The sequence below is a fragment of the Henckelia pumila genome, chromosome 2 (genome assembly GCF_033568475.1).
Source record: "Henckelia pumila isolate YLH828 chromosome 2, ASM3356847v2, whole genome shotgun sequence".
Taxonomy (NCBI): domain Eukaryota; kingdom Viridiplantae; phylum Streptophyta; class Magnoliopsida; order Lamiales; family Gesneriaceae; genus Henckelia; species Henckelia pumila.
Window position 1 is genome coordinate 167,520,843 of NC_133121.1, and position 15,923 is coordinate 167,536,765.

Below are 15,923 nucleotides of genomic sequence, written 5' to 3' on the forward strand. Positions count from 1 at the left end.
TTGAAAATGAAGAACTGGAAGGCTCAAGCAGCACACATAAACACAAGAAAATGAAGATAACATGGAAGAAAACCCAAAGCAACACTGCAAGAAAGCGGAAAATTGTCGACTCAAATCTTCCCTTTGATTACGCTACTTCTGATGCTCATACGAGTGCTGCAGCTGAACCTCTAGAAGAACCCGAAGATTCTCGAAACCACAGCGATGTTGGTGGTGAAGGAACGAATAATATTGCGCAAGAATTTGAAGCTCAAGGAAATAAACTTGCTGAGGTGATCTTTTTTGCTTTGGGGCATATGGGCTTTTAGTGTTTCGATCTCTGTTGTGCCGTGTTTTGATTTGGGATTTGTTGTTTGATGCTGTGTATGACGGATTTCTGTTTGTTGGAGTCATTGTTTGTGGGTATTGAGAAAGATTTGAATTTGAATTGGGTATTTGATCTGTTTCGATTCTGAATTGAATGGGTGGACTTGTGCTTGAAATGTGCTGTCATGTTCAATATATTTCAACTTGAAAATTGTCTATAAAAAAATTCTTCATTAGAATTCAAAAGCTGCAGATTTCTTGTCACCTATCACTGTTCTTGTCGGTATTATTAAGGTTGGATGTTTTTTAATTTAGCCTCAGTGAAACTGATTATGATGCCTGGAAACCAGATGCAGTTAGTTTGGCAAATTTTAGTAACCAACTGGTGAAACCAAATTTCATGTCAAATATCTGGTGGCACCAAAACTGCTTGATCTAAGTGCTTGATATTGCTAATAATTATAAATTACCAAGCCTTGTTGCACATTATCTTACAGGGTAATGTTTTGATACAAGTGTTGATTTGCTGTCATATCATATCATATTTACTTATTGTTATAAACTGGTAATGTACGGAAGCCTCAAAATCCAGTTTGATTCACAACTTGGAAATTCCATTTGCGCGTTAATCTGTTCAACACCTATGACGCCAAAACCAATCAAGCTGAACTGTTGCACATCTTTACCTGGAAGCTATTTTGTGCAGTTGTTTGTGGTTTAATGATGACTGGTGCACTTGTTTCTCGCTAAAAACAGTGCTCTTCGAAGAAATTTTGAATCTGTGTGTCTAACATAGACAAGATATTGTGTGTCGATCCGCTTTTATTCTTACACGGCACAGTTTCCATTCCTCGCCTATTCAGATATCGCCTTGTTACATTGTTCATTGGATCAAATTTCATCCCCTTTGTTGTTATACAGGAAGGAAAATATCGCGAAGCTCTTTCTAAGTGGGAGACGGCAATTACTTTGATTCCTGGCCGTGCTGTTTTACATGAACAGAAAGCACAGGTGCTACTCGAACTGGGAGATGCGTGGAATGCTTTGAAGGCTGCAGCTCGTATGTCCCTTTTTCTCCCTTCTACTCCTATCATTCTCATTTTCATTCACCTGCAAGTCGTACTGGATCAAAGAATACTAGTCATTTTACAAATTTAATGGTGATTGAATTCATGTGTACGCTAGTTGCTGTTTGAGATCAACTATAATGAGATTTGGAATTGGGTACATCAACATGGAATAAATCTAGATAAGTCCATGCCTTTTAACTAGTGATTTGTCCTCCTGTAACAGGAGCTGCTGAATTGGAACCAACATGGGCTGAGGTACACTATTTGAATCAGCCTCTTTTTTTTTTTCGGTTTCGTTTTACAATAAGTTGTTGGGGCTAACAAAATTTCGAACCTTCCATTGGTAATAATTTACCTTCAAATGCGTACTATTCAAATTAAATCCTCCTTTGCATGATGCATGGAAAACTCCTCAAAACTATCTTCTTGCACATATTCTGTCATCAACTGTGGAATACTCCGTCGAACTTGAGAAAAAATCTTTGTCGATAAATTACTCGTTTCTTGAACAATTATTTTTCAGTCAACACAATGGTTGAATATCAATCATGCCATCACGTTTACCGTAAAAATATATACTTGATGATTTCACTAGCTTTCTGATGTTTCGAAGTTGGATCTTCGATGACCTTCCTCAAGGTTGATAATTAGCTGAAAAGTTATATCTGCTGCCACGTGTGTTGTACATGCATCTATCATATATACTGAGTTGTTTATCCTATATATATTATGAATAGGCATGGATTACTGTTGGGAGAGCGCAATTAAACTACGGGGAGCCCGATTCTTCCATTGAAAGCTTTGACAAAGCATTAGCTATTAAGGTATGACATGTAGATTTTACTGAAGTTTTTGTGCTTTACCCATTCTTTCCATGCCATTGATGCACATCAAGATCCTTGCTGTTTTGAATATAAAGAACTTATTGCGGACAGTTTGATGTCCCAATTTACCCTCCGAAAAATCATGTAGAATCCTTGAATGCTGTTTCATGTGTTGTAACATGCCATTGCTTATGCAGCCTGATTTCGAGGATGCAAAGGATGATAGGAAGACTGCATTACATCTAGTAAAGAGACGAAAACAGCTTCATTCGACAGGTTTGAGTTCGAACGAAAGTCGTTTTCTTGTTGGAGATCAAGGCTAAAAGATCTTTTTCCTCGACTATTCCCGGTTGTAGAAACGAGGTTGTCAATTTAGAGTGATGTATAGATGAATTAGTATAGATTGCATTGCATTTTGTGAGAAAACCATGATGATAGTTCATGCATTTTTCTTTCTTTCTTTCTTTCTTTTTTTTTTTTTTTTAAAAAAAATAATCAAGCTATCATTGCACCCTTTCCTCATTTAAATTCGTATTCCTTAACACAATTTGATCTTTTGGAGAACTCTCACGGCTTTCGAATTAAGCAGTAACGAGACTTGAAAAACAATACGCGCGTAGGCACTGTTTGGCTCAAGTATAAATAGTCCATGTATAACTTATCCTATCAAATCACTCGTTCTTCTCATCGTATTATTTATTTATATATTAATTATTTATTTTACATCAATCAAATCATTAATCATTTATCTTATATCAATCAAATAATTAAATTTAAATTACTATATTTTTCATATAAATAATATTATTCATATTTTATTTATTTTTAAAAGGACAAAATAGTAATGTATCATTCTTATATAAAATTTAATCAATCAAATCAAATCAAATATAGGGTCCGTTTGGATCTGATAGGTATTTTTTTAAAAAAATGTTTTTTTAAGCTATAATTTTTAGCTTTTGAAAAAGCTCTAATTTTGACTTAAAAAGTGCTTTAAAAAGCACTTAAATGGCTACCCAAACACCATGCTAACCAAAAAAACACTTTTTAAAAAAAAAAATGCTTTTCTGATCTGACTTTTAAAACCAAACGGAGCCATAATCTATTAATCAAATTAATTATTTTATTAACTATCATTATTTATTTTTTTTTTTTTACATTTTATTATTTATTATATCACACGAACCAAACAGTACCTTATCAAAATACTTTTTAGAATCGATGGAATTCAAATTCCTTACTCAATTCCGTATTTCCATAATTAATGTTTGGATACTTTTTTTTATTCAATGTATTTCAGTATACAACACAACATCTTCAAACATTCAGATTTCAAGTCCATATTTTCAGAAATTCGAATAATTTATCCAAGTACTACCTTAAAAGAATTCGGAGACAACTAAACAAAAACGAGCTAAAATATTTGTAGTTACTGAAGCAGGTTTAGTTTCAAATGTAAACTTACAATTCTTGTGTTTGAACATTTTCTACACGGGGGATTCAATGAAGATAGGGTTCCATTTGACACCACTTCCTTTTGCAAAAATCGCATGAGCATCACACTACCGATCAAATGCAAAGGAGATAATGCACTTCAAAATAAAGGAATTGCTCAAGTAAAACGTGTCATTTTACAACAACTTGTCTGAAATTTGAAAACCCTGCACCATATTCAGAAAAGGAGCATACACCGCAAAAGTACAACACCTAAATCAGTCTCAAAGCAACTCGTTATGATACAGTTTGCCAGAAATCGTCGCCCATAGAGACAAACAGGATCAAATCTATACTGGAATTTGTAGTCAAAACCAGTCCACTACCAATCTGCCAAAATGTTAAAATTTGCTCACAGTTTCCAACTGAGGAGGAAAGCCAACAACCGCAGACCATCTTGGATACACGCATACGCAATGGCAACCAAGAGTTTTTAGTTCATTGGCAAGGACTCTGAGGCTTCTTGGGAAGCTGTTCTGTTTTGGCAGCACAATTTCCATCTTTGAAGTTCAAGGACAAACTTGCATCTCAAGGGGACGGCAATGTCATGAGCCGTGAAGAAGACATGGGCCAAGAAGGGACTGTGGACCGCGATTTACAAAAGGGAACAAACAAGCCCAAAGTTTATCAGCGCTTCACTCATGGAAAATTCAATTCTAATGATTGAAAAGCAAGAAGATTTTGTTTCCTTAGTTAATAAGAATAATTATTTCTTTGTTTTTGACTTCAGCATATTTCTTAAATTTGGTAGGATTTTTCTGTCAAGTTTATTTTTGGATTGCATCTTCGTTATTTAAAAAAAAGGGTTGACCCTGAAGGGGACCCCATTCCACATGAGTCAGAGGCTCATTGACTCATGCGGAGGTTAAATCGAGGGATGTGCACGAGCAGCAGAGACCTGAAGGAGGGAGCAACATGGCCCAACCCTCAGAGCATACCCCCACAATATTTCAACAGGGAATATGCTCCACACGAGGATCGAACCCGCAACGCTGGGGAATTTCTTCCCACGTCACCTCAATCTTTACCAACTCGCCTATGCCCATGTGGGCGCATCTTCGTTATATGTATGGACTTGGTGGGAAGAATTATTCATTTAGAAAATATATCAATATAAACATTTCCTCGAGCCCCAAATATTCAACTAATCATAGGTCGTCAAGGTCGTAAATCAAATCGGCAGGAATCCTATTCCAAACTAAGAGATTTCTCGGTCCAACGTCCCATAAATCGATCCAAAACTCAGGCACGTAACACAGTTTCTTTCCAGACACACAAGGAGTGAAAAAGTTTAGTAAAAATGTCCATTCTCAGCATAAGTAAAATATCAGCTGTCCTAAATGCAGAGTTCATTGTTAGAAGTCAAGATATAAACATTCATTGCAGCAAAAAGGTCACTAACTTTCAGAAGAAAACCTGTTGGATATCCGAATGAATTAGTACGGATGAACTTTCATATGCTTTCTCCTTCATCCTTGAGTTTATGAGACTCAAATCAAGTAACTTTTCAGTTTTCATTCCTTGAAAATTTTCAAGCAGTAAACTGCATAATTGTGAAAACTTTTCTGGCTCAATAATTTCAGAAAGTGTGGACCGACCAGAGCTCAGTGACCGGGTGATGATTCAATGCATGTACCGATCCATTCGATGGCATAATTCGATTTGCATTGGCTTCCTTTTGGAGACCATCACAAATAGAACCAATCTGAAAGGTGTATTTCTCCCCATTTCACAAGATGGTGCAGATTTCTGCATGGAAAACCGTAATAGTTTGTTTAGATCTTTACTGTATAATGGATGAACTAGTTTCCATCTTTAGCATATTTCTGCAGTTTGAGGCCCGTGGTATAGAAGTACGCAATTCAGTGACTGGAATGCAATGCACTCGAAACGATCATAAACAGTTGAAATAATACAATCCACAATTCCCTTCCAACTCACAAATGCACTTGGTTAATACGGAATAACTACATACTATTGCTATTAAAAGAATAGGTTCCCAAAAACTGAATCTGAATCTACGCAAGTACCTTAACATCAGATCTGCTATCAATTCCTGGATGAAACACGATAGCATCTTGGATGCAACTTCTCAAAACATCTTCACCCTCTAATGACTGATATATTTGCTCTAAAATAATCTCTTGGGTGCTTGAGTGAGCAATTACTGGAAGCATTTTCACACGAATGCTTCGAAAAACAGCCAATTTGATCTAATATATGATTCATTAACTGCCAAAAAATCAAATGAAGAATACTCAGGATAAACACAGCAGATACATAACAAATAAGAAAATTCACTCAAAAGGGCCAAAAATTCTCAGAAAACCAAAAACACACAGAAACAACAGTTAACAAATTTTAACATCAGATTCTCACAGAAATGTATATGTCAAACTAAACAAAATTGATGCCTTATGGAGTAACCCACATTCAAGAATATGGAACGAACTATTGTTCAAGGCGCAACTGAATTACAACCCCACGGATGTAGTTAGCTGTCGAATGAGCTTTTTCGCTCACAATCAAGCCCAAAGATTAAGAACCATGACATTATCTGTACTTCAAGTCTTTTATATTTATTCTAGATGTTTAGCATGTGGCTGTCAATGAAATTCAGAAAAAACGCGTGCAAATAGAAAAAATGAACAAGGTACAGAAAGGGAAGAAAGTCAAGCAGATAGGGGAGAATAGATGGAAAGGCATCAAGAAGAAATGCTTATTTCCAAGTAATTTGTCATTTCAAGCTGTTGACTCAAAAAGATAGAATCTTCAATAAAACGACAATCAATTAACTGTTGCACTTTATACACATGACGAATTACGGGCTTATGATAATAATTTAATTGATATCATGTCGAACAACAATTAAACATGTCTTCCAACATGAAATCACAAAAGTATATCCTTCACAACTTTTTTTTATCAGGGATGCTAAAACATGTGTAATTTTGAAGGAGCTAAAAAGAATTCAAGTTTTCAGCATCTACATCATAACAGCTTCTTAAGAATATGTTTAAGTGTCTTCAATACAACGACAATCAATTAACAGTTGCACTTCATATATATGAGAAATTACAGGCTTATGATAATAAAAATAGGCAGACGCAGAAGGAAAACCCCCAAGCACAAAAATTAAAATAAGCTGTCCGATCTGGACGGCTTTGCAGTTAACCAACCATAACCAGATCCATATCCTGAACATGTGACAAGCTGCATGTGGCATTATGGGCTGCCAAATGATGTCTGTTTAACAAAGTAAGCCGAGGAACTTACCACATTCACACTCGAGCATATAATTTACTCACCATTACAAATTTTAGAAATAAATTAAACTGCATAAGGAACAATGTATTTCTCTGAAAAGGTAAAATTATCTAGTGTTTTCAAACTAAACCAATAGTTAACTCACCATTTACTAGTCACAAGAATTAGACTAGATGGTAGTACAATACAGCAAATATCACTACTTCTTGGGTGCTTTAAGTTAGTAGGACTTCATACATTAGAACATGTTCAGTTAACTTTCTTTAACCAGATCTTAAGGTTAGAATTCCCAAATCCAATTCACTCTCTAAAGGTTGTTTTGCAGTCAAGAATTACAGCAGGAGAGCAACAGCATAAAGCATAATGTAAGAAAGTTCTCAGCTATTCTGAAAAAACTTATCAATTAGAGAAAGAAAATGGATGTAATATACCATGAAAAGAATTATTCAAATTTATTAAGATTAGAAGATCTCCTGAAATAATGCATGTATAATAATTATCACATCTCTCTAATTCAAATGAAAATGCTTTGTTTCAGGAAACAAAAACCAAAATGGGGAGTAAATTGAACAAAAATTCACCCAGCCATCTTTTTTGCACTAATGTTTAATGCTGAAATCTCCATAGAACTTTTTCAATTCTCTGAAGGAAATTGCCAAAGAGACAGCCAGGAACAAACTTTTTGAGATGACAGCACTGAAAGAAAATCTTCCTGACATTAAAAGATTGAGACATCCTTGTGAATTGGCACAAGCAATTTACATTTTAAGCAATTTTCTATCTAGGGTGAAGCTGTTGAATCCAAAGATGGTGGTGTGCGACGCAAACGGAAATGTGGATACAAGATACCAACAAATTTAAAATTAATGAAGTAGCAAAGCTTTTTAATTCGTGTTTACATGTGCTTTGTGTTCGAATTATGGTTTTTTTGAAGTGGTTTTGTTCAAGTTCGAAATCAACTGCTTCGTTTTTGGGGGTTTTAGCGGTTTCGGTTGTAGTTTATATCCGAATTGGATGTGTTGTGTGTGACGTAAACGGAAATGTGGATACAAGATACCAAAAAATTTTAAATTAATGAAATAGCGTACCCGGCCGCCTTTTATCAAAAGAGTCATCCAAATTCCAAACCATAAATTACTCATGCATCTCACATTATCGATAGCGTTATTCAGTCCAAAAAATAGTCGACAAATAATTCTTACAAACAACTGAAAGGTGAGAGCAAAAATATTAAGACCACAAGAAGTGTCTGATGTGTCTTTCAATATTTAACTGCTAGTACAGGCACAAAAGGCTACATAAATCGCAAAAGTCAGACGACTGCAAAACTCAAATTAAGAGAAATATTGTCACACCTTATGGATGAAATGACTAGTAGAATCGCTCCAAAACTTCCCACCCTCTTGAACGTCGGCATGCTTTCGCCTCTTGTAAGTAATCATACTATCATCTACCAAAACTGATGAGCCAGTTTCACCATCCATAGTAGCAAGGTCATTTGCTTTCTCAGAAACAATCTTTGGCACCATTACTCTACTCTTAAAAACAGTATCGTCCCCACGTTCGAATATTTCTCTCATTAAATGAACCATTCGTATTCTTCACTTGAAAACAACCAAACTAAATTAAGGACGCAGCTCAAGAACTGGGGTCTCGTGGCCATTAATCCACCCTCATTGCATCCAAAATTTCGAGTTTCCTGTCAATTTCGCAACTTGACACAACACATCCAATTAGGACATAAACTACAACCGAAACCGCTAAAACCCCCAAAAACGAAGCAGTTAAATCCGCACTTGAACAAAACCACTTCAAAAAAACCATAATGCGAACACAAAGCACATGTCAAAACACGAATTAAAAAGCTTTCTACTTCCATCTGGTACAATTTCAGTATTTCGGATGTGGAGTTCTTTTGCAGATTTTCTGAACCTGTGCACGAGGCCCATGATGCACGTTGCACGATAACCAGATTTAGAACTTTTTAAAAAAACAATCATTTCATCACTTGTTTCCCTGCATGGAAAGCTTCTAAACCAGCGTTAGACCCAATCCAAGTGAAGCCTGTGCCTTTGGATATTCCTCTCGCCTTCATCAACTCCCTCAAATGGCTTACACCATCCCAACTCCCAGCCTCAGCCAACGTATTCGATAATGCAACATAGGCCCCGGGACGATTATTAGAGCTCAACTTAAAAAGCTCATTTGCAGCTATTTTAGCCAGATCCACATCACCATGAAGTCTACAAGAACTAAGTAAAGCTGCCCAAACATCAGAATTAGGCTTTTCAGGCATTTGCGTCACAAATTCAAGCGCCTGATACAGATTTCCTGTGCGTCCTAAGAGATCAACCAAACAAGCATAATGCTCCATTGTTGGTTTCATGGAGTACTCCCTTTCTATGCTATCAAAGATCTCTCTTCCTTTGGCAACAAATCCTGCGTGGGCACAAGCAGACAATGCACCAAGAAAAGTTACATGATTTGGTACAATGTGACACTCTGTTGTCATGCTATCAAAGAGCTCAAGTGCTTCACTTGGATTTCCATTCTTCCCATAGCCATCGATCATTGATGTCCATGAAAAGACATTCCTCTTGGGCATGTGATAAAAAATGCACCTCGCATCGTCTGTTCTCCCACATTTGCAATACATGTCTATGAGAGCGCTCCCAACTTTAATATCTGTGAAAAATTCAGTTTTCATAAGTTGACCTTGGACCTGCTGACCAATTTCAAATGCTGACAAAATTGAGCAAGCTCCTATAATGCTTGCATATGTGGATATTGTAGGTTTGAAATCCAAACGTCGCATATCAACATACATCTCTACCGCCTTCTCTGCGGTTTCAATGGATTTACTATACCCTTCGATCATAGCATTATAAACCACCGTGTCTTTCTCAATAGTCTTCCCAAACACATGTTCGGCATCCTCAAAACGACCTTCGTTCATGTAGCCAGTGATCATAGAAGTAGAACAAATCACATTGTTTTCCAACATCAAATCACATAACCTTCTCGCGTACACCATACTCCCTCTCTTCACATACCAGTCAACCAACGCCGTGTAGAGCACGTCATCGCCGTCAATATCACATTTCACTATCTGGCAATGAACCTCCCTCCCCACAAACTGCAACCACGTCTCTTCATTTCCGCCATTCGACCCCTTCAAAATCATCGAATAGGTGAATGAATCAGGCTTCTTATTTGAAAAACATAGCTCTCTGACCAAATCAAAAGCTTTATCAACACACCCGTGTCTTACATACCCAGAGATCATGTAATTGTAGGCTGACAAAGTCCTTCGAGGCAGTCCATCGAACACCTGGCGTGCGTACGACGAACATGAAGATTTCAAGTAAAGAATCAGGAGTTTGATGGAGACATTAACATCGGGGATGAACCCAGTTTTGAGAATGCGGGAATGGATCTTCTGGCCATGAAAAGGGCGGTCTGAGTTGATGTATTCTTGCAAAGACGATGCCAAAGAAGCAGCAGTTGTGCTACCATTAGCTTCTTTTGGTGGCAAGATCACTGTTGAGATTTTGGCCAATAATTTTTCATTTCTCATCGTAATATCCAATTTTACTTTGGCCATCTAAGTTTTAATATTTCTCTATTTTCTTCATTTTTTCTACTTTACGGTCGATAAAAATTCCTCCCTCCGAAAAATACAGGCCAGTGGTTGGACAATGAATTTTTTAAGAAAAAATATTTAATATATTATTTGATTTGATAGATATATTATAATTTATTTAATTTAATTGATGTAAAATTAATAATTAATAAATAGATGAATAATATAACGAAAATAACGCGAAATTAAATGGAATAAGTTATACATATATTAATAATACATCAAAACAAACCATGCCTAAAAATATTTTTAGTATTTTATTATTAATAATATTATTAAATGTAATAAATTTTTTATACAAGATGTTTAAAGTTGAAATGTAATAGATTTTTTTATTGAGATAGATAGTGTTTTATATAATATATGATGTTGAAAGATGAAATATAATATAAATTTTATTGAATAAATGTAATAAATTTTTTATTGAGATAAATTTAATTTTTAATACAAAATGTGAAAAGTTGAAATATAATATATTTTTTAAATATGATATATTTTTTTATTGAGTAAGATAAAGTTTTTAATATAAATGTTGAAAGTTGAAATGTCATATATTTTTTTATTGAATAAATGTAATATTATAAGATATTAAAAGTTTATAAATATATATTTTTTATTGAATAAATTTATAGATTTTTTTATTGAGATAACAAAATATTTGATAGACTTTTTAAAAGTTCAATTGTAACAAGTTTTTTTTTTTTAAAAAAAAAAAAATAGGGTTGACCCGGACCCGGATCTGATTCACCCGAACTGCGGGTTCACCAACCCAGACCGGAACCGGCCATGGGCGGGCCGGTTAAATGTTATTAAAATATCGACCCGGACTCAGACCGAACCCGGCCCATGACCAGGTCTAATTGTGCTAGTATTGGCTAGTGCACATGTATATTTTTCAATTGAGTGAAGCTTAAAACAAAATTATGAGATATGTTGATCACACATATATATAAAAAAAAATACTTCTTTCAATTACCGGATTTGTTTTATAAAAATAACTTCAAAACTATCTCACGAAAATAACATTTTGAAAATATGATTAGATATGAGATGTAGTATCTATAAACGGCCCACAGCGATGATGGTGGTGAAGGAACAAATATATTGCGCAAGAATTTGAAGCTCAAGGAAATAAACTTGCTAAGGTGATCTTTTTCGCTTTGGGGCATATGGGCTTTGAGTGTTTCGACCCTGTTGTGTCGTGTTTGATTTGAGATTTGTTGTTTGATGCTGTGTATGATGGATTTCTCTTTGTTGGAGTCATTGTTTGTGTGGGTATTGAAAGCACGTTTCACACGTTTTTGAAATTGTTTCCCAATTGCATTCAAATTTTTTTTTTTTTTTTAGAGTTTTGTCTTTTTTAGACATGTTTTAAAAATAGGTGATAAAAATTATCTCTTCATGAAAATATTTGATTTCTGAACTTTGGGCGGTTTGGAGGGGCATTCTTCTATGTTCTGACCTTAGCCTTTTCTCCCTTTAGATTGAGACCGACTCCCAGATAGCCATCCAGATTCTTAGATCTCGGAGGTGCCGTTGGGATTTGGACCATATTGTTTCGAGGTCGCGTGTTTTTGTGCAGAATAGGCCGGTTCATTTCTCGCATATCTATCGGGAAGGGAATTCGGTTGCGGATGCATTGGCGCGGCAGACTCATGATCATAGGCAATATTTGTTGGAGATTGGTGTTCCTCTAACCACCCACATCACTGCTTTGGCCCGTTCTGATTTATCTGGGCTTCCATATCTTAGATCTAGGTTCAGCTAGACCTCCGCTTCTTTTGGGATTCTTTTTATTCATCTTTTGCTCTAGGTTCGCCTAGACCTTATTTATATATATATATATAGCTATATATATATATATATAGCTATCTATTTTTCTTTGCAGGTACAGCTCTCCGGCCTCTTTTCGGAGCTTCTTGGAGTCAGTTTGTATCCCTGCCTGTTCTCTTTGCTCCTTCAGGGAGATGGAGTTGCCAGATGTTTACTGTGGTTTCTCTTGATTGGCTCTTGCCTTTTGATGGTGGTAGACGTGGGCGGCCTTAAACGCCCCTTGATTTTTGGATTTTCCAGTCTACTTGGGTTTCTGGATATGGTTTGAGCTCCCTTCGCCATATCCCTGATTCTTTTTGCTCAGAGTCTGCTAGTTTGCGGTCGCTCCTCATTTTTCCAGGCGACCTCTGTTGTATATTGACTCTCCAGCTGATCGTGATTTTCTGGAAATATTTCTAGCCTAGCCCTGATATCTAGTCCACCCCAGGATGGTGTCAGCTCTCCTCTCGCGCCTCAGGATCTGATTTTGCTTTAGCTAAGCTTGAGTTGTGGATTTCTGCTGGCTTTTTGCTGCACAGGATGACTGCTGACGATGACTTAGTTAGTTGTTTATGTTTTTTTGTCTGTATTCATTTATATCCTAGGGTTGTTTTGGTTGTATTTTATCCGATTTTCTAGCGATGTGACTTTTACCGTTGTATAGCCTTTTGGAGAGGTATTGGTCTAGTCCCCCTCCCTTTTTAGGTTTTATTTGCATCCTTTATCTATGTTTATATACAGGTAGGGGTCTGCCTAACCCCCCCTCCCCCCTTTCGGCGGTGTTCCCCAAAAAAAAAATATTTGATTTCTGATAATATCTTGTTTCCATATTTCGTAGGATTCTATTTATGGAAGGATCCCTCAAGATATTGAAGATCTATATATATAGGAGTGTATGTATCAAGATACAAGAAAGAGAGACGGAGAGATAGAGAGCAAAATACAAAAGAAAATATACGCTGATTACTGCAGAAATTCTGAAGTTTTGAAGATCCATCGTTGATGAATTTCTGAAGCAGTTACTACCGTTAAACTATGTTGCCGAGTAGTATTGGAAACACTTGAAGAATCACGCGAGTGAAGTGTTGATTCAAAAGTGGTTCTTTGGTTTTTGTTTTTCGGCATAGAACTTCCTGTTGGTTTATTATTCTAGTTTTTACTAGTTTTTAGGAAGTTATTTATTTTTTCAATTTACTGAGAAAAATAGTTTTTCATAAAACAATCACCAGTTGATTTTTGTAAACTGATTTGTTTTCTAGTGATTATTTTTCCATGAGATATCGTGCAAGTACTTAGTAATTGTGCATAAATACTTTGTGTTATTTATTTTTATTTAATTATTTCACTGTGTAGTGTGTCTTGAAGTGTTGAAAATACTAAGGCTGTGTTTGATAGATGTGATGAGATAAATTAGGGATTGATAATTTGGTGGATAATGAATGGATAATTTAAATATGAAATTAATAGTGTGTTGTTTGGTATGGATGATTCACGTAAATAAATAATATGTATATGGTGTTTGTTTCTCATGATAAACTATTGGACAAATAATACTCATTGTTAATTGACCAAAACACCCTTCACTTAATTTTAGACCATTCACCAGCAAGTCTTGGTGTAGGCCACACGTGTATTGTATTGCTCCTCTTCTTCTCTTTCACCCAGCTCCTGTGCAGCTCGGATGAATATGCTACTTTGACATTCTCTACTCGGTAATCTCATCATTTTTTCAATATTGGCTGGACAAAATATGATTTCATAATGTATTTGGCTGCAATCTGAAACGATCTTCCTACGGTATTTATTTTTATCTCGATTCCCATTCGAATCAGACCCATATTCATGGAAATATTTTAATATTTTAGTTTATATTTATTTATTTCAGTTCATGTTAATTAAAGGTGGAAATGCGATTCAGATGGATTATTGAGTCATATTCGTTGCCTTCAAAATTTTGATGACCTAATTTCCAATAAATGAGTTACCTTCGTAGCTGTGAAAGTTGGAAGATAAGAAAGAAGAAGCGGCGGATAGGGTGAAGAAACACTGAGGCAAAGGGCAGAAGAGTCCAATAATCCTCAATCCGAGTAACTGTAGACGCTTGGGCTTAATAATATCACCTAAAAGGCCCAGACAATAATACATCATTTTCCATCGTGAACAGTTGTTATTACCGGGCCCTTGGTATAAGTAATTTTCACAAAAATACAACCAAACGCCGGACACTTCGCTTTTCCTAAGTTAATCAAGGCTATCAAACACAGCCTAAGAGATAACATAAACTCAAAAAGTCAAAAAGTTATTTTTGGTATTTATTTGATTTCATACTGTCCGACCCTAACAAGTGGCATCAGAGACATTCACTTGACGATACTAAGTGTGATTCTGGTTTTTGTGTTTAACAGGAAATCACAATGGAGATACCTTATTTAGGAACTACTCAACGTCCACCAATTTTGGATGGATCCAACTACGCTATCTAGAAAGTTAGGATGCATGTCTACATCAATCGATTGATGAAAAGACCTGGCAACGTATGTTACAAGGCTGGAATCCACCTAGGAGAACTGATGGAGAAGGATATTTTCTCCTAAAACCAGAAACAGACTGGAACGCTGATGAAAAAGCCGCTTCAAACATGAACAACAAAGCCCTTAATGCTATATTTACTTCTTTTGATTCTAATATGTTTTCACTGGTTACTAACTGTGTGTGTGCTAAACAGGCTTGGAAAAAACTTCAAATGCACTGTGAAGGATCCGAAAGTGTGCGTCGAACCAAAAGAAGGATTCTCACTACTCAGTTTGAAAATTTGAGGACGGAAAAAAGTGAGACAATTGATGATTATGAACATCGCTTGAGGAAGATCGAGAATGAGGCAATTGATCTTGGTGATGCTATTTCGAATGAACGACTTGTGAGCAAAGTGTTACGATCACTGCCTAAAAGATTCAAATGAAGATTTGTGTTATTGATGAATCAAAAAAACATTAATTTTGGGTTTGGATGAATTGATGAGTTCGTTGCGAACATATGAGTTGGAGATGAATGTGGGAAAAAAGGACAGAGGTAAGTCTATTGCACTTCAAGTTTCTAACGATGATGAATGTGGGAAAAAAGGACAGAGGTAAGTCTATTGCACTTCAAGTTTCTAACGACTCATACAATGATTTTATTGATTTGGCACAGGGAGTAAACGAGTCTGACTTAGGAAATGAATCCATTGCCTTTCTTACCAAATAATTTGGTACTTACTTGAAGAGGATGAGAGAATTAAAGAAACCTGGTCAGAAACCCAAAGTTTTGAATGCTCCTGCTGTTGGAAAACTTTTGAGAATCTGTGGACCAGAACAAGTACCATTCCATCAAAGAGTCAAAATCGAATTCAGAGTGAAGGAAAAACACTGAATATATCAAAGAGGTTTGAGTCTGTGAAGTGTCATGAGTGCACAAGCTTTGGTCACTATGCTAATGAGTGTCCAACCAAACTTTGCAGAGAAATGTATG

At 35.9% G+C, this 15,923-nt stretch overlaps 3 protein-coding genes across 3 annotated transcripts; 2 read left to right on the top strand and 1 right to left on the bottom strand.

Moving 5' to 3' along the window:
- Positions 1-2,681, top strand: LOC140884777 (uncharacterized). The gene is made up of 5 exons (XM_073291625.1): positions 1-272; positions 1,228-1,366; positions 1,600-1,631; positions 2,114-2,200; positions 2,398-2,681. The coding sequence occupies exons 1-5, from the start codon at positions 51-53 to the stop codon at positions 2,521-2,523; spliced, it is 606 nt and encodes a 201-aa protein (XP_073147726.1). The 5' UTR covers positions 1-50; the 3' UTR covers positions 2,524-2,681.
- A 1,112-nt stretch (positions 2,682-3,793) lies between these two features.
- On the bottom strand, positions 3,794-10,565 carry LOC140878907 (pentatricopeptide repeat-containing protein At1g28690, mitochondrial). Its single transcript, XM_073282532.1, has 3 exons — positions 8,317-10,565; positions 5,725-5,926; positions 3,794-5,443 (listed from the first exon to the last, which is right to left on the bottom strand). Exon 1 carries the CDS (start codon positions 10,563-10,565, stop codon positions 8,958-8,960), a length of 1,608 nt encoding a protein of 535 aa, XP_073138633.1. The 3' UTR covers positions 3,794-5,443; positions 5,725-5,926; positions 8,317-8,957.
- Positions 10,566-14,952: 4,387 nt separating this feature from the next.
- Positions 14,953-15,375, top strand: LOC140878909 (uncharacterized). Its single transcript, XM_073282533.1, has one exon. It carries the CDS (start codon positions 14,953-14,955, stop codon positions 15,373-15,375), a length of 423 nt encoding a protein of 140 aa, XP_073138634.1.
- The last annotated feature ends 548 nt before the right edge of the window (positions 15,376-15,923 follow it).